Consider the following 26,736-nt stretch of genomic DNA (forward strand, 5'->3'; position numbering starts at 1 on the left):
AGGGTAGCTCCACAAAGCCACTGAGGACCAGGCTCCTCTGGTCACCCCACCATTTCAGCACGTGGCTCAATCCGCCCACCACATCCACACTGAGCCGGCAGCAAGGCCGACTTTGGAGACTTTTACGTTTTTTTGAGACTTTTAAGTTGACACCTTGGGAGGGGCATACATTTCCACTGACATTTCATTGGCCCAAATCTTGTCACGTGGCCACTCCTAGTTGCAAGGGAGGATGGGAAATGTAGTCTTTGTGGGGATGGGGGCGGTGCCCAGGTAAGAGTCGGGGGTTCTGTTACTGGGGGAGCCGACTTTGGAGGAGGAAATTAGCACCATCTGTCACAGAAACTATATTTTTGAAGAGTAAGGCCTTTGGAATCACCAATCCTGGGTTTAAACGTCAACCCCCCGCGTACTAGCTGTGAGATGTTGGCCAAGCTACTTCACCTCTTTATCCTACTGCATCATCCGTAGATCTGGAGAGAGACTCGCATCATGGGGGCAAAATGAAGGAACAAACGGTCAGTATTTAGCACAGCAGCGGTAACCGTTCCACTGGTCCCTGGGTCAACGTCTTTGACTTCATTCATTTACTTGGATACGTGGTATTGATTGCACGTGGTGTGTTTAACTCCTGTTTCTTTTATGTCCTTACTGGAGAACTCGTGAGTCTGGCTGGGACCAGTATGGTTGGGACGTGATAAGCTAGTCCCTGCCCAAAGAGGACAAAGCAACGTGGTCAATGTTGGTGTGACCTTTATGCTAAGCAAGTGGCCTGGTGAACCTTGGGTGGGGTTCAAGTTACAGGAAATGTCGGCGTTTCAGGAACACGTGAAGGATAGGACCCTGTAGAAGCAGGAAGAGCTTAGGGGAGACAGCCCGGGGTGGACACCCAACTAAGGGGAAAGTCCCAGGTCCTCCACATCAACCCCTGCGCCTCATCACCAGTGGGGGAGCTCAGGACGCAGCTCTGAGCCCCTGCCTTCTGATGGTTCCCCACTGATGGGGAGGGGAGTTTCTAGAGTGCAAGGGTTACTTCCTCTGTCTGCCAACCCTGCCCTGGCCAGTTAAGAGCCATCTGGTTTTACTAGGAGACATTCAGAACTGCATCTGTGCCAGGAACAGAGAAAAAGTCAGACTCCTTCAAGGATATGGGGAGGAGGTATGGGTAAGGATGTTTTTTTCTGGATTCACTCATCACTCCCAACTCCGTGGTAGACTTTCAATCATACACATTCCCTGGTAACTTCTGGAACTGGGCACTGTGTAGTCTACGAAGGCTGTGAATAAGACCCAGCCTCTGTCCTCAAGGCCGTCCCCACCCGTGGGAGCCAGACAAGTCACAGGTGTGGTGGATGGCCTGATTGCTCCCACTTCATTCCCCTCCTGGTGTAACTTTGCAACTCCTCCCACTACAGGTGGGGGTATTTCCTGGTCCCACAGATGGCAGTTTGGCCACGTCTTGCTTTGGCCAACGGAATGTGGGCCAAAAAGAGTGAGCTAGTTCTGAGCAAGCAAGGCCTCGAGTGCTTTTGCCCACATTGTTTGAGTTTTGCCATCACATGAGAAGATCATCTCCCAGGAAGTCACTGGTCCAAGGAGGGTGAGACACCCATGGAGCTGACTTGGGTCCCACCTGAAGCTTGGAGCCGAGACTAACCCAGCCTAATCTAGGTCAGCCAAGCTCCACCTGACACACAGACCTGTGAGCAAGAATAAGCGACTGGTGTCGTATGGCATTCGCTTTGGGGCTGGCTTGTTAGCAGTATTGTTGTGGCAGCAGCTAGCGATACAACAGGCAACTGCGATAAAGCGTGAGAGGGACCACGGGGAGATGCGGAGGCATCTGATACTCCAGACTTGGGGAGGTTGGTAGGGAGGAATGCTTTGTGAGCTTGTATAAATTATTCACTTTTTGGCCCTCATTTTGCTTTTTCCTCGGGGACGCTCTAGATCAGAGGGTATGCTGCATCCCTCAGCGTATGTCAGAATTGTATGTAAAATAAGAGTTAATCCATAAAGACTATAGGAAGAGTTCTCTGACCAGTAAAATATAAGGAACTTTCGACTTCTGGTGATTCATTCACTCATCCCTTCATTCAACAAATAGGAGTTAGGGAAACAGCAGTGAATAAAATAAAGTAGGGTCCTGAGCACATGGAGCTTACATGCTGGAGAGAAGAGACATGGTTAATGATAGACGCCATAGAGAGCAATAGAGCAGGAAAGGAAATATGGAGCACTGGGGTGGAAGGTGGTGCAACTTTACGGGAAGGTCAGGGAAGACCTCACCAAGGGTGATGCCTGAGCCCAGACCCTAGCAGTGGCCTTAGGTGAGGAAAGAGCCTATCAGGCCAAGGGGTAGGGAGTGCTAAGGCACGCTTCAGGAGAGAGAAACACTTAAGAGACAGAACTCCTAGTCCAGTGAAAGTTGCTGTAGAGGAATAAATTCAAAAATTTGAGTTTTCTTGTTAAAAAATCCAGGCAAAAGGGTTTTGGTCATCAGGGGAAACCTCCAGAACCCATCCCAGGGACCATCCTCAAGGGGTTCTCTCTTTGGGCATCAGTGGTTCTTGGTGACCCCTCCTCTGTGTCCTCCTCTAGGCTGTGGGGTGCTGGACCTGCGGTCTCCACCTCCTGTGTCCTCCAGAAGTTCCCGGGAGTGATATTCACCTGGTCCATGTTGATGATGTGTGTCTCTGTCTTCACCATGCAGCCTGAGGAACACATGGGTAAGAAGTGACTCTTTCAGCTGGAGGGGACGTGCTGCAGCTTCTCTGGGGAAAGGAGTTGCTTCTCTAGGGAGGTTCTGTTGTCCTCAAAAAGCAAGGTGGTGGTAGGTGATGGAGTCTTCCTCTTGCCCATCTCCTCTGGTGCACGAGCTTGCTCTGGGCCTCGGTCATTTCTGCCAAAGGAGCAAACCAAAGAGACCCTGCTTTGGCCCTTGACAAAAGGTGCCTTTGGATTTTAACCATACGACCTGCTGCAACTAAGCTGAACTCAATCAAGATCGACTTTGAATGATAAGGCATCAACAAGTCAAAAATAAGGCCAAACTTTTTTTGTCATCACGTGAACCTGACTTAACTTTTCCCACAGAATGTTGATGGGACTGGATAGTCGCCCTAACCTTGTTATTTGGGAGTTCTGAGATCTTTGTGAGAGGAGGGGTTCATGGGGCCCCCACGTTGTCCGGGGCATGTGGCTTCCTCGGATGGACCTAAAGCCTGACTGTGGGTTCTTTGTCCTTCAGTGGCTGTAGGAAGCTGCCAATTTCATGGCAGGCATCCCAAAACCAGGTTCAAGGTAGAAGGGGAAGCTGTGGCCATGAGGTGCCCCCAGGTGCCCTACTGGGACTCTGCTAGCGCCCACCTCAATGTGACATGGCGTAGAAACGACTCCACCACGATGGTCCCAGGGGAGGAAGAGATGCGTGTGTGGGTCCAGGACGGCAGCCTCTGGATTGTGCCAGCCTTGCGGGGGGACTCAGGCACCTACGTCTGCACTGTAAGGTCAGTCCCTCTGGGGTGAGGATGGGAAGGGGGGCCCTTGCAGGATGGATGCTTGCATGGCGTTTCCATGACAACCTGGATTTCAAAACCCAGCGCACAGGTGGGAACCCGCCTTACGTCCGCTTCACTGTCACTGAAATACCTCCTACCTGAGAGCCTGTCCACAGATGTCCTCATGGCGCCCTCTCTCGCTTCACTGAAGTCTCTGCTCAAGTGTCACCTCTATGGAGAGGACGTCCCTGGCCACTTGATCTAAAGCAGGATTCCCGTCACTCTCCCCTTACCCTGTGCTTGTTTCTCCTCATCTGTCACACATATATGTGTTTTATGTACTTAAGGCTTATCTACCCTGTTAGAACGTAAATTCCAGAGGACAGGGACTTGGTTTGTTTGGTTCACTGCTGAATCCACAAGGACCCAAGAAATAGATGTAGAACACTGAGTAGAACTGGAGACCCAGGTGAGACTTCAAGAAGAAGTTAATCCAACTGCTTATTGCACACCTGGGGGAACCAAGCTCACTTATAAAGTTCTCCCAGGCGGTGGGTGTGGAGGTGAGGCTGGAACCCACAGCTCCTGGGGTGTAGTCCCCTTCCTCATTGTCCTGTTGCTTTTTTTCCCCTTTAATTGTGGTAACGTAAGCATAATATAAAATTTACCATTTTAGGGGCTTCCCTGGTGGTGCAGTGGTTGAGAATCCGCCTGCTGATGCAGGGGACACGGGTTCGTGCCCCGGTCCGGGAGGATCCCACATGCCGCGGAGCGGCTGGGCCTGTGAGCCATGGCCGCTGGGCCTGCGCATCTGGAGCCTGTACTCTGCAACGGGAGACGCCACAACAGTGAGAGGCCCGCATACCGCACAAAAAGAAAAGAAAAAATTTACCATTTTAACCCTTTTTAAGTGTACCATTCAGTTGTGTTAAGTACAGTCACATGGTTTGTGTGACCATCACCACCATCCAGCTCCAGAACTCTTTTCATCTTCCCAAGCTGAAACTCTGTCCCCACTGAACAACTCTTCAATGTCCCCTCCCCACCAGCTCCTGGCAACCCGCATTCTACCTTTATTCTGTCTCGATGAATTTGACTATTCCAAGTATCTCATATTCCAAGTACCACAGTATTTGTCCTTTCGTGACTGGCTTCTTTCACTCAGCACAACGTCTTCAAGGTTCATCCATGTTGTAGCAGGTGTCAAAATTTCCTTCCTTTTTAGGGCTGAATAATATTCCATTATATGTACGGTTGACCCTTGAACAACACGGGGGTGAGGGGCACCAACCCCTAAAGTCAACAATCTGCATATAACTTATAGTCAGCCTTCAGTATCCACGGTTCCTCAGTATCCTCAGTTTTGCCTCCGTGGATCCAACCAACATGGATTGTGTGATACTGTAGTATTTACTATTGAAAAAAAATTTGTGTACAAGTGGACCCACACAGTTCAAACCTGTGTTGTTCAAGGGTCAACTGTACATACCATATTTTGTTTATCCATTTATCCATCAAGGGACACTTAGGCTGCTTCTGCCTTTTGGTTGTTGTGAATAATGCTGTTTGTACATGCCTGTACAAAAATTTGAGTCCCCGATTTCAATTCTTTTGAGTATATACCCAGAAATGGAATTGGGGGATCGTATGGTAATTCTATATTTAATTTTGAGGAACTTAAATTGTTTTCCACAGTGGCCAGACTATTTTACTTTCCCTCCAGGAATGTACAAGGGTTCCAATTTCTCAACATCCTTACCAACACTTATTATTTTCTGTTTTTTAATAGCCATTCTGATGGGGGTGAAGTGGTATATCACCGTGATTTTTTTTTAACATCTTTATTGGGGTATAATTGCTTTACAATGTTGTGTTAGTTTCTGCTGTCTAACAAAATGAATCAGCTATATGTATACATATATCCCCATATCCCCTCCCTCTAGGTGGTCACAAAGCACTGAGCTGATCTCCCTGTGCTATGCAGCTGCTTCCCACTAGCTATCTATTTTACATTTGGTAGTATCACTGTGATTTTGATTTGCATTTCCCTAATGATTAGTGATCTTGAGCACCTTTCCATGTGCTTTACTGGCCATCTGTGTATCTTCTTTGGAGAAATGTCTATTCAAGTCATTTTCCCACTTTAAAATCAAGTTGCTTGTTTATTTGTTTTTGAGTTGTAGGAATTCCTTATGTATTCTGGATATCAATGCCTTACCAGATATATGACATGCAAATATTTTCTTGCATTCCATGGGTTGCCTTTTCACTCTGCTGATAATGTCCTTTGATGGACAAAAGTTTTAAATTTTGATGAAGTTCAATTTATCTAATTTTTCTTTCGTTGCCTGTGCTTTTTATGTCATAGCCAAGAAATCACGTCTAATGCCATGAAGCTTTCCCTCTGTGTTTTCTTCTAAACATTTTTATAGTTTTGGGCTCTTATGTTTTGGTCTTTGATCCATTTTGAGTTAAATTTTGTATATGGGTAAGTTCATGGGCCAACTTCATTCTTTTGCATGTGGCTAACCTGTTTTCCTAAGATCTTTTATTGAAAAGACCGTCCTTTCCCCATTGAACGGTCTAGGCATACCTTGCTGCTTCTTGAAGGAGAAAGTTGTAGGCCTAGTGTTGGCAGCCTTAAACATTTCCTGAGTTAGTTCTTCTGAAAGGATTAGGGCAGACCATTGGCGTGACTGGGAAATACTCTTCTTGGCCTTGTTTCTTCAGCTGCTGCCTTTCTTCTACCCCAAGGCTCTAATCATCCTCACCAGCCAGCTTCAGAGTCTCCCCAGATTTCATAAACTCATTTGACTTAAGGAGAAACTGTGCCCATGAGTATTTACATTTAGAAAGACAGCCAAAGAAAGTGACATTCTCAGCACAAAGAAATTACTGGTGAATGGGAGAATTTCAGACAATATCAACCCCAGTCCTAGATGGTGTGTGTGTGTGTGTGTGTGTGTGTGTGTGTGTTTTCAGTCCTGTCAATGGAAGCAGGCAGACAATCTCATATTTTCATATCAGAGAAATGTGGATATCTGATTTTTAAAAAAAATATACTTTATTAAATTTGATTTCATCTGTATTTTTCACTTTTTATTTTTTATTATTAAAACATGGACATAGAAAAAAATAAAAAATAAATAAACCAATTAATCAATATATTTATTTTTAGTTTTGGCTGTGTTGGGTCTTCGTTGCTGCGCACGGGCTTTCCCTAGTTGCGGTAAGCAGGAGCTACTCTTCGTTGTGGTGCACGGGCTTCTCATTGTGGTGGCTTCTCTTGTTGCAGAGCACGTGCTCTAGGCGCAGGGGCTTCAGTAGTTGTGGCACGTGGGCTCAGTAGTTGCGGCTCGTGAGCTCTAGAGTGCAGGGTCAGTAGTTGTGGTGCATGGGCTTAGTTGCTCCGCAGCATGTGGGATCTTCCCGGACCAGGGCTTGAACCTGTGTCGCCTGCATTGGCAGGCGGACTTTTAACCACTGCGCCACCAGGGAAGTCCCTGGATATCTGATTTTACAATAGCTATAAATGCATAATTTTTCTTTCCTTCTTAGTGTCAAAAATTCTAACGTTTTTCTAAGGAATACTACGAGGAAAACTTAATAGCGTGGTAGAAATAGAATGGAATTTGGAGTCAGAATGATATGGATGTGAATCTTAGTCCTCATTTGCTACCTGGTAGGACCTTGGTCTTATTATTTGATATTTATGGGCCTCAGTTTTCTCCTTTGTAAGGAGGTTTGTTGGGAGGGTTCTGTGAAATCACGGCATATGAAGCATAGAGTATGGGGAGCACCATTGTAGGTGTCAGTATGCACATGGAAATGGCCTTTCTTTCCCCAAATGCAAGACTTACTTACTACTGAAGTGATAATATGCAAAAATTAGGGAGATGTTAGCTGTCATATTTGCCTTAAAGTTTGTTTTTATACTTGATTAATAAATTTGTGCTTAATACCTTATTTTGTTTTGTATTCTTGTAGAAAAAAGAGATCTGAGATTGAGAGGCCAGGGAAACCCGGTGTGGGTTAATCTTTTGTAGCTTGTGGGAGAGTTCCCCTGGCTGACCTCTCAAACTCTCTTCCAGCTTCGGGATTGGGGTCTAATAGAGCGAGAATCACCAGCAGCTGCCATAATGCCCTTTGGCATTTACAGTCACAGGGCATAAAACGGCCCTGCTCCTGTGCTGTTTATAATTTTGTGACCTAGAACCCACATAGCTGTTCTGTTCATCAGGGTGGGCAAGGTGATGCTGCTGGGCCACGCAGCTCCCAAGTCTCAGTGCCAGGACCTGTAACCCCACCGTCTGCTCTGGATGGGGGACAGGACATATCTGGTGGATGGCACAAATGACAACCACCTCTTTGCTGTGGGGCTGCCACACTACATGGGGAATATGAGTGGTGACCAAATGATTTCCCCACCCATCTTTCTTTTGAGTTATTTCCACGGGGGCGGGGGGCGGTTTGTTGCCCAAGGGGGATGACCAGATCAGTAATGTGAACAGGTTTGTAACTCTCAATATGTCTCGTAAGCTTGGTGTCTGGATGTAATGCCCTGATTTACAGGTTTTCCCACAGCCCTACTGGCTTCTAACCTTGGTTTGACCTCTGAGAGGCTCTATGGCCTTAGGAATTTACTTACTTTCTGTATACCTAATTTTCCTCATCTAAAAGTGATACAGTAGTATCACAGGGTTGGAGAATAAATGAAATGATGTATTGCAGAGCACAGAGCCTGGCATGCTCTCCTCCCCAGGAGCTGCTGGGAGGGCTATTTTCAGGTGTGCTCTGTTCTTCAGACTTGCCCTCATTAGCATTTCTTCGATTTGCAGTGAGATTATGCATTCTTCAAGGTGATAGCTGTCTGCATTTCTTCGTGCATAAAATGTTTTTCATCTTTTTCCTTTCTTCAACCAGATATGAAGTAGAATATAGATATTGGCATTATATATTTGAATTAATTTCTTTTTGCTTTCGGGTAGTAAGCATTTATCACTTACTACTTTCACATATAATTTGCACATTTTGTTCCTTCTTTGGGTATAGAATTTTTTTACATTTTGCTGTACCCCTCCCTCCCAACCCCATAAAACACACATGCTCATTGTCTGTGTTGATGTCCAGTGTTTCTTAGGTAGGTCACCAGCAGCTTAGCTGAGCTAATTATATCTTTATGTTTTTCTACTTAAAAAAATTGTTTGAATTAATATCCTCTGTCCTTCCCTCCACATCGTCTGTGTTTCTGTCAATGTTTTGCCTCTGTCCTTTCCCCAGTTCTAGGGTCTTCATAGAATGATGATATTGCGATTATAGTTAGACCCACCACATAAATAAATAAAAACCAAACAAACAAAGTTACCAAGTTAATTTCCCCTGTGCAGTATTGCAAAAATCATTTCTAGAGCTTATACAAAGTGCTCAGCAGTTTTCTGAAATTTGACTTCAGTTGATAAATGATTTCCAAGAGAAGTAAAGAGGATTTTCTTTATATGGAAACAGTGGCTCTTAGGAAACAATGTCTCCATCTAGATAAGGTTGCCTGGACCAGGAATTTGGAGCATACTGGGGCTGTGATCAAGAACCTCCCCCGGAACCTGGAAGGGCTTAGGCCCCTTTGAAGAGGACTTGAGGGTTTTTTACTGGCCCTCAATGGTCTTGGAATCAGGCTTGTGGAGGGTCCTTTTTGGAAACATGCAGAATATATCACCATTTCTATATGACACTTATGATGTGTTTTGTTTTTTTGTTTTTTTGTGTGTGTGCTCCAAAGATTCAAAAGGACAAGGGACAAAAGTACTGCAATACGAATGAGGAAAATACAGAATGAAGAATTTAATAAGATTGGGGAATTATTCTTAATTTCACTTAGTTTTATTTTCATTTTGCCTTGCCATTTATTATTCCTTTTTTTCCCTTTTAAATCAGAAATGCCTCTTACTGTGACGAAATGTCTGTTGAGCTCAGGGTTTTTGAGAAGACAGAAGCTTCCCTGCCTCTCATCTTCTACCCGCAAATTGTAACCTTGTCAGCCTCTGGGTTATTAGTTTGTCCTGACCTGAGTGAATTCATCGGGAACAAAACTGATGTGAAGATTCGATGGTACAAGGTACATCTTTAAGAATTGCCGTTTAATGAAAATGTGTTTGATGAGCCATAGGAAAGATATAAAATACTCATTTGAAGACAATATGTTCACTTTTATATTTCTATTTTTTTAAACCAGTGATTTTAAAAAGGACCATGATTAATATACTCTATTAGTTTTTATAGGGCTTAGGTAAGTGTTCTCAGATGGTGATTTGAAAAGACAGAGTGGAAATGAATGCAGAATAAATAACAGCTGAAGAAAATAGCTTTTTACTCTGTTGTTTGTCTATAGAAATTTTTAGAAAGAACTATTTAACAACTTGATACATGTATTGATAGAGTTTTTTGAAAGTACATAAAAATCAACCTTTGAGTTAAAGGAGTAAATATAAACACAATTTCGTGTCTTGACTGGCTGAATAAATATCTACTATCATTGGCTCCCTTGTTTAGACCAGGTGTGGGCAAATGACAGCCAGGGCCAAAAATTGAGCTGCCACCCATTTTTGTATGTTCACCAGCTTAGTTTTCACTTGTTTAAATGGTTAAAAAAAAAGACTAATATTTCATGACCCGTGAAAATGATATAAAACTCAAATCTCAGTGTCTATCAGTAATGTTTTACCGGGACATGCTCATTTATTTCTGTGTTTTCGTGGGGCAACGGCAGAGTTGAATAGTTGAACAGAGGCCACGTGGACCGTAGGCCTAAAATATTTACTCTCTGGCCCTTTACAGAAAAAGTTGCCGACTCCTGATATACACCATAGATTGATACTGAAAAGTACAGTTATTTGTTTAAAAATGGATAGAAACTAACCCTTTAATCAAAAAATAGGTTGACCAGTTGACTGGTATTCTAACTACAAGATATCTATAGGATGTCAATTTAATATTGGGAACTTTTAAATGATCTTCGGAGAAAGTAAGCAGCCAGCTCCTAGGAGTTAGCCTGCCCAATTATGGAGCTCTTGGTTTTGTAAGAGCATAAAAATGTCAAGTGAGGGGTTTTCCTCTGGTTAAACAAACCCAGCCATCCTGTGTTATATGCCAGCAAACTCCCCCTTGTAAAAATACAGTTAAAAGCATGTCCCAAAGGACAATATTTGCAAAGTAAATATCAGAGCGATTCTTGGATTGCAGATTCAACAGTGACGGATAATAGCAATGCTGCTCATAGTTTCTGAGATGTCAATTAAGATATAGCGTAACTTTGAAAAACATTTTCTCTTAAGGATTCTGTCCCTTTGGATCAAGACAACGAGAAATTTCTAAGTGTGAGGGGAACTCGCTTACTGGTAAACAATGTGTCTCTGGAGGATGCGGGCTATTATCGGTGTGCCATGACGTTTGCCCACAGAGGCAGGCAATACAACATCACCAGGAATATCAAACTCCGTGTTAAGAGTGAGTACTTGCCATCAAGGTACCTCTGCACCCTGGTTCAGCAACAAGCATGCAAGGAAAAAATTAGGGTTCCCGCAGAATTCTTTGAATGTCTTTTGGTATGAAAGGAAAACAGATATGGCAACTCTCTAAGCATCAGGTTTCTAAGATGTGTAGGACACTTGGAAAGAGAGGAAGCAGGGTGTTTTCATGAGGAATGGTGAATCCCTGGGTAGTGGACAGGGTTCCGAGTCTGAGGCTAAAACATACACCACTAGAGGGAGCCAAACAGTGGTTCTCTTGGAAGGTACCTTTGGAAGGCTTGCACCTCCAGGGCCAGCTATCAGGACACGGTCGCCATGACTTTGTGTATAATTCTAGGATACTAGGATTTTATTGGATTTTTCCGAGAGAAGGCTATGCATTGGCATATGTAGTGAAAATTGCCCTTTTCTGGTCTTTCCCAAGCAGGTCTAGTTACCCTTGAAACCAGGATTTTAAATAGTGAGGGATCTCATTGGTTTAAATGAGTTCTACATGAAAATAATCTTGTGAACAGTACTGATTAGCATGTCAAGTTTATCCACGGTTTCCTCCATGCCTCTTACGTGTGGGGCATCAAGCTTGGTGCAAAGGGCACACAAGTGATGCAGTTCTGGCCCCTGCCCTGGAAAGTATGGCGCTTTTCTTTGTTTTATACACAGAGTAACTACACAACTGGAGTCTTTTAAGGGCATTTCAGAGAGCATTGGAACTATATTAAGTTTCCATGATTGGTCTGTGAGGGGAAAGATTTTTTTCTCCCAGAGAATCCAGAGATTCAGTTTTACTACAGGGAACATCGTGTCTCCCATGAATGGAAATCTCTAGATTATTTTCTTTTAACGTCTTGTGAAGATTCATTCACATCAACCCCTTGCTCCTGCACAGCGGGGATCCCTGAGAATCCCGTGCCTTTGAAGGGGCCCCGAATTATCCTGTTCATGTGATACTGCACAGGAACACTAGGCGGCGCCAACCTACCTATAATCCTGTGTCCGGGCCACGCTGTGTCTCAGCCGTTCTCAAAGGGTGGTCCTCGGCCAGCGGCGGCGGCGGCGGTGGCGGCGGCGGCATCACCAGGGTACTCATCAGACCTGCAGAATCTCAGGCCCCATCCCAGACCTACTGAATCAGAAACGATGAGCAGTCTGTGTTGAACACCCCCACCACCCCTGTGTCGGTGATGCTGATGCAGCCTGGAATTGGGACCCATGGATGAATTAACGTCTCGTCCTTGGGGCGTTCTTGTCCCCTCTCTGCTCCCAGCCTCTGTGCAGCAGCCCTGTGACCGTGAGGGGAGGGAAAAGCTCCCGGTCATGGTGGAGAAGCCGGCTGCTCCCTGGGCTCTCCTGGGATGCTGCATAATGCTTACTCCCGTTAGGGTTTCAAATGCTCTTTAGTGGAAGAGGTGGGGATGGAGCGGAGCTCTTCGTCCACCCCCATACACTGTCCTTTCTGCTCCAGTTCAGGTGCCCAGTTTCTTCCAGCTGCTGGGAGATCTGCCTCTCAGGGAGCTGGGTTCCAATTCCCCCCGCCAAAGGGTCAATCACCTCAACTAAAAAGCTCTGGTGGCCAAGCTGGGTTACTCTGTTTATCACTCAGTATGGGGTTAGCATCACGAACAGGTGGTTCTGGGGCCCCTGTGCCTTTTTTATTTTTTATTTCTTTGGAAGCGACGCCAGGGTTCTGTGGTAGGTGCATGGGATGGCAGGGAGGGAGTGGGGAGAGATACTTTGGGGCCAGGAGCCTCTGGGGTAAGACCTATCCTGTGGACAGCGTGAAGGTTCCTGTTAAGGATTCATTCAGCAAGCCGGGGAGCGGAATGGTTAATTGTTACCACAGAGCGGAGAACATCTGTTCGTGGAATGTGTGTTTAACTGTGGCTTCTTCCAGTCATCTCTCTTCTGGGAAAAGCATTGGCCAAAGAAGCTCAATTTCGTGGAGAGCCGGTTTCCTTTGCCAGGCAAAAGCCAAGTCTCACAATGGCTGGCCCTACTGTAAAGGATAATTTAGTTAATTAGCTAAACAATAGACCCTGACCCTCAGCTTCCAAGGAAGGCTTTCCTAACTGAATCTCTTTTCCTCCTATCTTTCTCAGAAAGAGAAGAGGAGACGATTCCCGTGATCATCTCCCCCCACCAGACCATCTCAGCTTCGCTGGGTAAGGACCGTGTAACCCACCTGGATGCCTGCAGTCCCAAAGCTGGGGCCCCAGGACCCCTGTGTCACCGACTGCGGCTGCCATGGGGTTTGCAGGTCCCCCTACCCCAGCGGGAAATAGCAAATGAGAGGGAACATTTCCCTTTACCAAATCCTGTCAGTAATGGCATTATCTGAAAACATGTACGCTTTGCTTCTTGAAAACCCTGCCTAGAAAAATCTCAGTGCAAAAATCAGAACATTCTAGTAGCTGTTAACTGCATGAAAGGATTAAGGCATGATGCCCCAGAAAGTCAGCACCTGTGGTGTGTTTAAAATATTTCACTTTACCAATACGTGGCTGACGCTCAGCATTTCCCCAAGACTCCGGCTCTGCCCCTGCTGGTCCCCCCAGAGACAGTTTCTTATCGCCAAAATAGCTGGTCAGCGGGTCAAGAGAGTTAATGAAAATGCATGACAGAGGTTTTCACCATTTTTCACCATCCTGGCCAGCACGCACTTTCTTATTGAGCGCTGCTAAGTCTGATAAGATGCCATTCAGGGCTTCCCTGGTGGCGCAGTGGTTGAGAGTCCGCCTGCCAATGTAGGGGACACGGGTTCATGCCCCGGTCCGGGAGGATCCCACATGCCGTGGAGCCGTGGCCGCTGAGCCTGCGCATCGGGAGCCTGTGCTCCGCAGTGGGAGAGGCCACAGCAGTGAGAGGCCCGCGAACCGCAAAAAAAAAAAAAAAAAAAGATGCCATTCAATGCCAACATCAACCCCGTGGGGAGGTCTTGTTTCTCCGAATTTCCAGAAGGAAAAGCTGCCCAGGGGGTCCCTGGCTCAGTATCTGTCAAAACGCCATAGTCGGGTCTGGCTGGGGTTCAGACTCAGGCCTGTGTGTCTGTAAGGCCTGTACCTTTTCTGTGTGTCTGTTTTTATATAGTGGTTTTGTAGGTCTTATGCTCATTTATTAAACCCTGGCTACAGAGTCCTGTCTATCTACATATCATCTATCTATCTATCTATCATCTATCTATTATCTATCTAACCATCCATCTATCATCTATTATCTATCTGTTATCTATCTACCTCCCTCCCTCCCTCCCTCCCTCTTTTGTCTGGTGTGTGGCTTACATTTTTAACTTTCACTGGTGGTCATGGAGAAGGAGGGCTCTTGCACAGACACCAGGATTGCTGCCTGACACCTGAGTTGCAGCTCCCAACAGCTGCCTTGGCTCTCAGAAGAGCCTCCTGGAAGCTTGGGGAAGTGGGGACCCGGGTTAGCGCTGACTAGCGCCCCAGCACCCCTGCCCCTCTGTGTTCCCCAGCCCAGCGGAGCTGAGTCTCCGGCCCTGTTGCTTTGCATGCACTGATGTGCCTGGCAGAGTCATATGAGGCCGGAACGAATGGGCTGCTTTTGGCTGAGAAATCTTTAAGGTCACAAGGGATGTGAAGGAAGAAGAAGAGTGGGCTTTCTGAGCCTGAAGTGACCAGGTGCATTCAAGCACACACCCCAGGGAGGCACACTACCCACGAGGAAGAAACACGTGGGAAGGATTTTTTCATTTATTCCCCCTCCTCGCCTTTGGTGACTAAAAAAAAAAAAACAACATAGTGATTGAGGCAGGGGACCTAGGACCATCATATTGCACAACTATAGAAGGCATCATTCATGTAAAACACAGTGGCTTTTGAAAGGATTCATCCTAAATGAACATGACCAGGGATAGAGAGCTCCTAGGGGAAACAGGAGAGCAGAGACCAGCAATGGGCAAAGAGACAGAATCCTCTGAATTCTGGATCTGGATTTTTGGAGGCAAGAAGAATAAACTGTGGAAGAAGGCTCTGGAATCCAGAATGCACTGTAGGAGCCGAGTGGCCTTGGGGAAGCCATTTGCCTCTGGGTTTCCATCTGCCCTGAGGACCAGTGGAAAGAGCTGGAGACCCTTGGTAAATACTGATGCTCTAGGTGAATGGAATTGCTTGAGGGAACTAAGTTTCCTTCTAAGAAAAGAATTGGTGAGGGTGTCTGAAAAGAGGGGGGAAGATCCACCGCTCAGATCTGCTGATGTGACCCCGTCCCCTGGCTGGGTTCTGATGTTTGATGTGCTGCGTCTTGCTGTCACAGGGTCGAGACTGACAATCCCGTGTAAGGTGTTTCTGGGAGCTGGCATACACGCGACCACCTTGCTGTGGTGGACTGCCAACAACACATACGTAGAGGATGCCTACCAGGGGGGCCGCGTGACCAAGGGGCGGCGCCAGTAAGTGGGGGAAGATCTTCCTCATCCCCTGGGCGGAGCTGTTGTGAACCCCCTGTAGACTCCACTTCCTTGTAGATACAATGTCCTAGCCAATCCATCCATATGACACACACACCACATTACAAATATATATATATGTTTTTATTCTACTCCGTTGGATTTTTAGAATCTTAAACATTGGGTTTTGCCAAGAATCACCAACTGTTCTTGAGAATCAAGCCTTCTCTCTAAATCTATGAGCTGCAGCCTACTACTTGACATGGGTGTTGCCCCTTCTAGCTGTTTAATTAGATCTTTCTTCCTTGAGCATTGCAGAGTCAAACATTCACAGCCCTTAAAATGACCCTGAAACTTAGCCACGGGACCCGAGAGCCGCCTCTGCTTCCTTCCAGCCTCTAAGGAAGGTTACTCTGAAAGAAAGCAAGGACTCTGTCCTCATAAGCCTTCATCTCCGGGAAATATTTTCTCACTCTGAAAGTAGAACAATCAGGCCTTGTAAATGGAAACCATTTGCGTGTGAGGAAGGCAGACCCTTCAATGTTCCAAATTATAAAGTGTTTTTAAAATTATACTTTCAATACTCTGAAGTCGCCTGAACTTTTGCTGGCCCAATTTTTGTCTTTTTGGAAGGACCTATCAAAAAAGATCTTTCTGGGTGCAATTTAGTGGATAGAAATTATGTGTGGCTAGTGCAACTGTTTGCTTGCAAATCCTCGTTGTGAAAAGCTTGGGCAGACCCCACATGCCGCATATCAGCTTACTCATACTGTCTGTTTGCTTAAAGGGGCCTATTTTCCCCCCATAGATTAAAAAGAAATAGTCCTAGTGGATCCACATCCATGATATTTTTATTCACACTAACAGATCATAGTGAAGTATCTTCGGATTCCTGCAACATTGCAAATGGCAGTGCTGTTGATTAGAGACTCCTCCGCTGCGGTCCATCTGCAGCCCTCGGATCTGAACTTGAGTTTCTAGAGTGAGGGTTGGCAGTGAGTGGGGATGAGGGTAGACACCGTGGAGGACGGGATTCCTGGAAACTCCCTGCCCTCCAATATGCAAATGATTTCTTGGTGATACAGTCCAATTTCCCAAAACTTGACATTTCTATTTCTACTACTGTTTCTTTGTTCATCAAGGGCCTTAAAAAGTGATTTCTCCCCCATTATCCAAACTAAACTGGCTTCTGCAAGTGCTCCTTGTCACAAGTATCCTATCATAGTGACCAGCGTCTTCAGGGTCCCTCTTACCTTCGGGAACAGGCTTAGAAATTCTCCCAAATACGTAACAAATATAATGGCAAGTGCCTCTAACTTGGTAAATCGTGACATCAATTTAAGCACAGTGGGGCCTTGAGAATGTGTAGGTGTCTATGTCGAAAAGACACTTTATGTTTAACTAAGTGTTTTCTCACTTAGGGAATACTCAGAAAATAATGAGAATTATATTGAAGTGCCACTGATTTTTGATCCAGTCATAAGAGAGGATTTGCACACGGATTTTACATGTGTTGTCCGTAATACGATGAGTTTCCAGATGCTTCGTACTACAGTCAAAGAAGGTATGGATTTTGGGGACATTAAAGGGAAAAACTATGTGTTGGATGCTCTGTGGATGCTAAATAAAGCTCCCGACGCTCTGGGTGATTACTTAGGAGGGCCCGTGAGTTTCCCATTAGTGGAGCACAGAAAGCAAATCTCTCATCTTTTATAACATTTTTGGTAGGGTGGAGGCTGGCTTTTGGAGATTGTACTCAAAGAAAAATTTAAAGAGGAAGCTGATATTTTGGGAAAAAAGATAAAATGGTTCTGCGATAGATTTAAAAAAACCCCGTGTCCTCTAGTGGTTCTGCCTGGATCGGCAGGACCAGCTCTGCTTTCATGACCCCTCGAGGAGAGTGCAATGCTTTTTATCCCGAGGTTGAGAGATTTCATCCTCCAAGAGCTGGGAACTGGAAGGTGCGCAGGGCTCAGGCAGCTTCAGGGTTAAAGCCGTCAGTCATCAGGAGATAAAGCATAAGGCTGTAGCCAAACCAACCCAGTGTTCACGGAAGGACATTTACAAAAGAAAAGAAAACCCTGACTTACCATTTTGACAAATCGATTTCTTCTCAGTGTCTGAGCACTGAGCAGGAAAGGGAGACGTGGGGGATGTAGTCTGTCGACAGCCCGAAGGATAAGAAGGGAAGAGACAAAGCGATCCCTACCAGGAACCTTACCCTGCCTGCTGGGCCGTCTGCACAATCAATAAACACAAACTGCCCCACAGATTCCGTATTTGCAGGGGAGGCAGCTGCAGACAAGCTTTTACTTGGAAAGCTGAGAATTTGTGGAAGCCTCAGGGCAGGAAGGACAGCACAGTATAACTTCTCTCCAGCTGTGGTCCATGCATACCAGCATCCCTGACTTGAGCCACTCGTTGAAAATGCAGATTCCTAGGCCCACCCCCAGATCTACCCGGTCAGCTTCTCTGGGGTGAGGCCAAAGACGGCAATGTTGCAAGCTCCTTTCGTGTTAAAGTTTCAGAACCGTTGCCCTAGGACACACGCAAAGGCTGACATCCCAGATCATTTCCATGAGCGGGTTGGTGGTGGTACAAACTTGGAAATGGAGGAGCCCACAGAAAGTGGGATCCACTGCTGGGCTTCGGATTAGTGACCCAAAGGAAGCCATGGTTTGTCTGCTCCTGATGCTGGGAACCTGCAAACGTTTCTAAGACGTGAGCCCTGACCCGGCATGTCCTTCGCTGGGTGGGCCATGGCTGATCACAGAGGGCACAGGTCAAAGCCTTTCACCAGGGCTGAGAGGTGCCTCCAAATGGCTGCTCTGAAAATTAAAGCTTCACTCGTGTCTAAGCCTTGAGGGATTTTAAGGTGTAAGAATCATCTGGAGAAATTGGCTGAGATTGTGTCGATTTCTGAACACCTGCACAGACTAAGATAAATAGTAGCTTAAAAATGTAGAATTCTAGCCTCATCATCCATGCGCTTGTTAACTTTTCTAAATTTAATTTTTATTATATATTATAGTTGATTGACAATGTTCTGTTAGTTTCAGGTGTACAGCAAAGTGAATCAGTTATACATATACATATATCTGCTCTTTTTCAGATTCTTTTCCCATATAGGTTATTACAGAATATTGAGCAGAGTTCCCTGTGCTCTACAGTAGGTCCTTGTTGGTTACCTGTAGTATGTATATGTCAGTCCCAAACTCCTAATTTATCCTTCCTCCTCAACACTTGTTAACTTTTTATCCATACTTCCTATATTTTCTAAAATAAATTAATTTTTAAATTTATTTTGGCTAGGTTAGGTCTCTTCATTGCTGCGTGCAGGCTTTCTCTAGTTGCAGTGAGCGGGGGCTAGTCTTCTTTGTGGTGCGCGGGCTTCTCATTGAGGTGGCTTCTCTTGTTGTGGAGCACGGGCTCTAGGCACGTGGGCTCAGTAGTTGTGGCTCACGGGCTCCAGAGCGCAGGCTCAGTAGTTGTGGCGCATGGGCTTAGTTGCTTCATGGCATGTGGGATCTTCCCGGACCAGGGATCGAACCTGTGTCCGCTGCACTGGCAGGCGGATTCTTAACTACTGCGCCACCAGGGATTGCTTCTTATGTTTTCATAACACAGAGATGCCAAGGAGTAGAATATAAAATAGCTGGATCCAAGCGATAATCTTGACACCTAAAGCTCCTTTATTCAAAATTTTTCTTTTCCTTTGTTACTTTACTGACGCCTCATGACACCCATGCTCATGGAAAAGGGCAAATGATGTGCTGGCCACGTCACAGTCAGCTAGCAGAGACCTAGACAGGCATCTTATTGCACACAGCCCAACGGGTAGAGCAAAATTAGACCATCGACACCTGCCCACCCCCCCAACTCTGCATTGCTTCTCTCCAACGGATATTTGTTCTACCTTACTCGTTTGCCTAATGCTACAGATATCATGCTCAAGTATCCTTGATCTTGGTGTAAGACAGACTTTCTGAAAATCAGTACATATTTATAAGAACTGACAAACACCACTTCCTTCTCTGTAAAGTGCACGGCAGTGTCCTATTTGGTGGTAGAAACGTGTTCACCCCTCACATGTCTGTTCTTCCTACAGCTGCCACGTTCTCCTGGGAGATAACACTGGCCCCCTTTTCCCTCATCTTCTTGGTTTTGGGGGGAATGTGGATGCACAGACGGTGTAAACGCAGAACTGGAAAAGCCTATGGTTGGATGGAGTTAAAGACCAGCCATCAGATTCTCAATCCTATCCGAGTAAAATAAAGGAAATAAAACAGTTCAAATCAAACGATGTCCTTTCTTCCAGAAGCAGCCCTGGTTTTTGAGGGATGCAGTTCTTTTCCTCAGTTGTTTAACAGAGCTGCTGTGTTTATAGTGGGTTTACAGTAAAAGACTGAAGTGGACATGTAAAGTTTATTCTGAAACTGAATCACGGGAGCCAGTGTGCACATGGGTGGGCGTGAGGTGCTCTTTGAATAAGAGGTGAAAACACCTAAATGAGTTTTGGAATTCATTCATTCATTTCACAAAAATGTGTTAAAAGTCTACTTTAGCTATGCTCTATGGCAAGTGTTATAGATAAAGACATGGTTTTCCTTTCGGGAAGGTGGAATTTCATGTTGAAACGGGAAAGCATGGTTTCGAAATACTAAAGAAGAGTCACAGCAAGAATTGGTAAATGCTTTTTAAAAGGACGATCCAAAAAATAGTAATTCAAATAGATGGTCAGAAAAATACGTTAGAACATACTAGCAGACTGAGAAATGGATTCGCCTTCATAATGAAACTTCTGAAAATAAAGAGAATGGAAGAGTATTGAGATAATTGCATACACATTGAGAAAAAAGTAATCAGAGCCTCTTTTATGTAATACGCCAAAACTAAATTCCAGCTTAATTAATGAGTTAAATTAAAAAAATCAAATTTCAGGAAAATTGGCATGACTCACTCCTTCACCTATTTAAGTCTTTGTCCAAATGTGACCTTCCCAGAGGCCCTTATAAGAGTCCCTTCCAAACCCTCTCTGTCCCCCCCAACTCTGCTTTGTGTCATTATAGCTCTTATCACCACCAGACCTTCCATTATATAGTTGCTTGTTTATTTTCTGTTTTTCCCACCAGAATGGGAGCTCCTTGAGGGCAGAGATGTTATTTGGGTCACGGCCATATCTCCAATACCTCAAATCAAGCCTGTCATCCACTGGGCATTTAATAATTATTTGTAGAATAGACGAAAACAGGATGAATTCTCTTGTGTTCACTAGCAATAAAAGAATCACCAGAGTAAAGATGGACAGGGTTCATTATGTTACAATTTCTGCATAAAAAAATAAAATAATAAAAGCAAAACATCAGGGCTTCCCTGGTGGCGCAGTGGTTGAGAGTCTCCCTGCCGATGCAGGGGACACGGGTTCATGCCCCGGTCCGGGAAGATCCCACGTGCCGCGGAGCAGCTGGGCCCGTGAGCCATGGCCGCTGGGCCTGTGCGTCCAGAGCCTGTGCTCCGCAACGGGAGAGGCCACAACAGTGAGAAGCCCGTGTACCACAAAAAAAAAAAAAAGCAAAACATCAAAGAAATTGTGTCAAGCAAAGTCAAGGCACTAATAACTATAACATAGTTATTCAAGGTTTTAAGAAAGGTATCAGAACCAAACAGATGAAAGAACATGGGTTAGGGAATTGGGAGAAGAAACACCAAGGAAACGTGGTTTCAGTAATAATCAGAGATATCAGAGATACCTAAGCACTCACATACTATCCAGTGTTAAAAGGTGATACCAGGGCTTCCCTGGTGGCGCAGTGGTTGAGAATCTGCCTGCTAATGCAGGGGACACGGGTTCGAGCCCTGGTCTGGGAGGATCTCACATGCCACGGAGCAACTAGGCACGTGAGCCACAACTACTGAGCCTGCGCGTCTGGAGCCTGTGCTCCGCAACGAGAGGCCGCGATAGTGAGAGGCCCGCGCACCACGATGGAGAGTGGCCCCCTCTTGCCACAACTAGAGAAAGCCCTGGCACAGAAACGAAGACCCAACACAGCAAAAATAAATAAATTAATTAATAAACTCCTACCCCCAACATCTTCTTTAAAAAAAAGAAAAAAAAAGGTGACACCAAGGTCATTACAAAACAGTCACCCTCACTCCCTACAATCCCATGTATATATACACTGGCACTGGGAGGTGACAGGCATATATGTGAAGCCAGTGGGGTGCTGGGACCAGCTGGCACCTTTTTAAAGAGCTGAGTGTGGCATCTCTTCCCAACTCTGTTGAGTGATATCATGCTGTACCTTAAAATCAGCTGTCGTGGGAGTATTTACACCACAGAAATCAGCAAATGCCCCAAGTCTCCCCTTTGTGGTACCCCACTACAAGGGTCATAGCGATGCCCAGCCCTGCTACTCCTGGGGATTTAGGACCTGATTCAATAAAAGATGATGATTAGACATGTGAAAGAGATCAGTGAAACTTATCCCCCGGTGATGAAAAATTATGATCAGCTGTAAATGATAATTATCAAGATTGTGAGACCAGAATATTTGCAATGTTATGGAAAGTTTTTTATATACAAAACAACAATTGTTTTATACAATTGTTGGGCTGCACCCCACATTCCTACAAGCCCTGTAATTGCCCAGCCTCGAGACCCAAGAAAGCCCGGAGACAGCGACAGAGACATCAGTGGTTTGTTGAACGGGGGATCTTACACATCAGAAGCAAAGGGTCCTGGAGTGACACCCACCATGGATGGCAGATGGCACACAGGACACGGCAGCTGTCTTCCTTGCTCCGGGGAGAAAGAAGGAGGCTACAAGTTATAGAGAGAATTGATATTAGGTAGCCTCATCGGTTACCAGGGAAACCAGCATCTGGGGCGTGGCCCTCCAGCCCCTCAGGTTAAAGTTGTTTCCCTTTAATAAACTAGCAGGTGGAGCCATTCTGCCCTAAGGATTAGAACCATAGCTAGCTGGAGCACAGAGCAAGCATGTTGTTGTGGGTCAGGTGTAGGTGAGGCAGGGGCTAGATGAGCAGGGGTGGAGGCACTGCCGGGTGGTGCCTCCGTGATCCTGGACATGTCCTTTCATCTTGTAGTAGGTCAGTCTTCTCATCTGAAAAATGGGGATAATAACAGGACTGATCCTGGAGTGCCAGCTCTTTAATAATCAAAAACCATAGGAGCGGGACTTCCCTGGTGGTCCAGTGGTTAGGACTCCGTGCTCTCACTGTCGTGGGCCCGTGTTCGATCCCTGGTCGGGGAACTAAGATCTTACAAACCGCACGGCACCCCACCCAAGAAAAAAATAGGAGGAATAGACAGAAATAAATATAGTTGTATTGTTTAGACCAAGGTCAACAAACTAGTTTTCTGGCAAAATCCAGCCTGGCCTCTGTTTCTATAAATTAAGTTTTATCAGGACACAGCCAGGCCTGTTTACACACCGTCCGTGGCCGCTCTGGCTCTCAGAAGGCAGAGCTGAGTAGTGGGGCCATGGCTGGAGTATTAACCTTCCGGCCCTTTACAGAAAAGGTTTGCTGACAGCTGGTCTAGACAAGGAAATTAGGGGCAGTTTTGACCCTTAATGTTTGTATTCCCTCTTATTATCTTCTCTTTTTGCCTGTTTTCCAAGCAGATGAGAGAGAGGGAAGTAAGAAGGAGCAGACAGAGGCCTTTTAGCATCAATCAGGAACTTTAATGGGACGGGAATGGAAAGCAGTGCTGGAGATGGAGGACAGGTGGGGGCTTTGTGAAGAGCCGCTCCAGGTGCTTCTCCCTTGCTGGGTCTTCAGGCTCGGGTGTCACGCGGCGCTCCTCACGCGGCGTTCCCGGGACCCCTCCTCCAGGGCTCTTCGCCCCTCCTTCAGATTTGGGCGGCTTCATCCATGCCACAGAAGAGAAGTTGACTGCGGCCAGAAGAGCAGCTCCTGCTTCCAGACCCCGCCTGGCTGCTGGCTTACGCATTTCCTCCCCGAGATTTGGAGCCTGGGTCGCACCGTCAGAAAAAGTAAGAGACAGTCGGGGAATCTGGGGCACTGATTTGTGATACTATCACAGAATAAGTGTGATACTGGGATGGTTACATTATGAAGGAAGAGTCTTTATCTTTCTAAGAGACATACAGAGATACTGATGGGTAGAGTTGCGATTTGCTTCACAATAATCCAGCGCTGGGGGGAATGTGGTGAAATAAGATCCGCCGTGTACTGAGCATTGTTGCTAACGCCGGTCATGGCGCGTGGGGCGTTCCTTACACCAATCTGTTTTTTTGTACGTTTAAAAATTTCCATTATACAAGGTAAAAACCAACACACAGAAACAACCCAAATACCCACTAGACAAGACAATGGGTACATAAATGTCATAGCACAGTGGAAGCTTCTACAACAGTGAAAATGAATAAACTACAGCTACATAAAGTAATGTGGATGAATCTTAGAAATATATTATTGCGTAAATAGCGAATCCCAGAAGCATTGATTTATAGCATGATGCTCATATATAAAGTGAAAAACAACTAAAACTCTCTAAACACACACATGTACATACATTAACATATACATATTTAAGAACACATACGTGCTAAAACCATATTTTCACTGTATGTGGATGTATGTATCTATAATTAGAGAGCACATATGTGATTTTAAGGGTTTAAAAGCACCTATATTTTAAGAAAGCAGGAGAATGAGAAACCGAAGTTTCAGTACAGTGAATTCATCAGGTGAGGTGAATTCATCAGGTCACGTGACAGGTGAGACCAGGGTTGAGAAGACTGAGGAAGATGTAAGTTTCCTCAGGTTCTGGATCTCATGTTGGGTGGTAGATTATTATCATTTTTATCAAACATTAAGAAGTAGGGCCAGGGCTTCCCTGGTGGCACAGTGGTTGGGAGTCCGCCTGCAGGGGACATGGGTTCGTGCCCCGGTCTGGGAGGATCCCAAGTGCTGCGGAGCGGCTGGGCCCGTGAGCCATGGCCGCTGGGCCGGCATGTCCGGAGCCTGTGCTCCGCGGTGGGAGGGGCCACAGCAGTGAGAGGCTCGCGTACTGCAAAAAAAAAAAACAAAAACAAAAGAAACAGGGCCACTTAAGAGTATGTGTATTGAACCAAGGATTCTGATAAATCTAATTCCGTGCGCCCAAATCCAAATTAAACAACAAAAAGAAACAAGATGGTTCCTTTCCTTAATGTGGCTGATCTTGTCCATTTTATGTTGATTCTATTGGTTTAACTTTCTGCAGGTGAATTTTTTCACCTCCTCCTACAAAACTGAGGGGTGGGGATGGGCAGTAAATAGCATCTTTGTTGCCCATAGGAAAAACAATCCCGATGTCATCATATACCACCTGCCCAAGAACTGACTGAGGATGACAGTGGACACCAGGAACAGGTACCCACAATAATTTATGCATGAAAAACTAAATTTGATGTCTCAAGTATTTCCTACGCGATAGGAACAGATGGGTGCTTCTCGGAGAAGGTGGGCTTGTCTGTCTACCGTGAGACCTTTCAGGGCAGGAGCATTCCTGCTCATTGACGCATCCCCAGCACCTATAGGTACCTAGGAAGTGCCTGCTGAGGCGATGGATAAATTGTGTGTTACCTGGGTTTCTGGGGACTCGCCAGCCTGTGTGAACAAATGGGACACCATTAGTGGGACCTTTCAAGTTTCCCTTTCCTGCCCCTCCTCCCAGACTCTCACTGGTCATTTCCATGACTCCAGGCAGGAGCTTACTCAGACACAACACGGGCCTCGTGCTTTTGTGGTTGCTTTCCTGTTCTCGTCATCCCACCATCCCCACTGGCATCTGCCACCCATGCCATCTCTTCAGGGCTCCTCGTTACAGCTGCTGTCACCCTACACCGTGTCCCAGGGTGTCTGGGGGACAAGCAGCCCAGCTGCCACCCTGGGCAGGAGCCGCCTTGTACACTCACAGGAACACCCCTTCTGTGGCTCACGTGGTCAGCCAGGCATCACGGTGGTGATGGTGGTGGACCAGCAGCCTGTCTCCCTCGGGCCTAGCCACGGAGCTGCCCTCCTCCTCCCTGGCACGCCTGTGGAAACCACTTCCTCATTCCTCCGCAGACCGAGCAAAGCAAAACAAACCCTCCTACAGAGAAACTCCCAGAGGCACTGCCCACTGGTTCTTTAGAAATGGCGCAGCCTACAGCTTCCAGGTCCCGAGGGAGACCCAGGAGTTGGGCTGTGCGGGGCCGGGAGCTGCTCAGACAGCAGCAGGGACTCCGGGAGAGAAAGGGACAGTGTCAGGGCCTGATTTAGTTACGACTAGCGTCAGAGCCTTTGTTAGGTATCGTGTCAGGGCCTGAGTGTGGGCCCTTAGATGTGGGAGAGAGGACTGGGAGCGAGTCCTTTGCAAGAACACAGGAAGAAGGTTCAGAGCAAATATTTGCTTTCCGGGGGGCGGGGCAGCCTGGCTTCCGGGAAGAGCTGAGCTACACGTGTCCAGTTCCCCTCCCAACTCATCAGAGAAACACCTGGAATCCGTGAGGGGACAGGAGTGACTAATGGGGGTCCCTCCACACGGAAGGAAGCACCAGGAATGGCACCCAAGTGATCCTGTCACCTACAGCATTTCCTAGGGTTTGTCCTCTTGGCCTGTGAGACTCCAGCCAGGACACCGCTTGTCCCACTAGGATGGGAGTGAGCAGCCCACCAATACCGTCCCACTCAACCTTTCCGGGGATGCTCACCCAGGAAATACAGGTGCACTTTCTGGATCTTTCTGAGCCTGCTGTTGGGCAATGTAGATGTAGCCTCCAGAAGGCTCAGAAATGATTAAGAACATATGTGAATTAAATTAGCTGCAAAACTATGCTCTACTCGAGGCTGGACGTTCTCCTGGTTTATGTCCTGGCCCAAAGCACCATTTTAAGATGTAGGTTTTATTATTATTCCAGTGTGGTGAGGCCAGCAGATCAGGAGATGACCGTTACTGGAAGGATGGTGTGTCACAGATCCCAAGAGAAGGGGCGTGCTGGGCCATGTAGGGCCACGCAGGGAAGCACCAGCGTGGGTCAGGAGTGAGGGGAAAGTGTAGCCTTTATTGTGGTTTCTGTCGAAGGAATGGGAGAGGCAGGGGAAGTGGGCTTAGCATTGGCTCGTTTGAATCATTTCAGTGGGCTCTGGGGCATGGGGCCTGTCCCTGGTTGTCTGGTGACCGGCTTAGCGCAGGTGGAGAGTGGCCCAGAGTGTGGGAGCTGATAAAGGAAGTGGTTGGGATGTGGACAGGTTTGTTTGCATTTGAAAAGCGCATTCTGGGAATTGGCTAACCTGGGGAGGG

The 26,736-nt window shown here is 46.3% G+C and overlaps 1 protein-coding gene across 1 annotated transcript in view; it reads left to right on the plus strand.

Moving 5' to 3' along the window:
* IL1R2 (interleukin 1 receptor type 2) overlaps window positions 1-19,725 on the plus strand; it is a 35,475-nt gene extending 15,750 nt beyond the window's left edge. Inside the window, exons 2-9 of the mRNA XM_081254245.1 lie at window positions 2,602-2,729; window positions 3,251-3,509; window positions 9,432-9,612; window positions 10,829-11,000; window positions 13,120-13,182; window positions 15,293-15,428; window positions 16,847-16,989; window positions 19,534-19,725. Coding sequence (XP_081110371.1) covers window positions 2,602-2,729; window positions 3,251-3,509; window positions 9,432-9,612; window positions 10,829-11,000; window positions 13,120-13,182; window positions 15,293-15,428; window positions 16,847-16,989; window positions 19,534-19,700 — 1,249 coding nt within the window. The 3' untranslated portion in view covers window positions 19,701-19,725. The remainder of the gene's footprint in view (window positions 1-2,601; window positions 2,730-3,250; window positions 3,510-9,431; window positions 9,613-10,828; window positions 11,001-13,119; window positions 13,183-15,292; window positions 15,429-16,846; window positions 16,990-19,533) is intronic.
* Window positions 19,726-26,736: the final 7,011 nt, after the last annotated feature.

This window comes from Mesoplodon bidens (assembly GCF_964165515.1).
Source record: "Mesoplodon bidens genome assembly, chromosome: 14".
NCBI classification, from domain to species: domain Eukaryota; kingdom Metazoa; phylum Chordata; class Mammalia; order Artiodactyla; family Ziphiidae; genus Mesoplodon; species Mesoplodon bidens.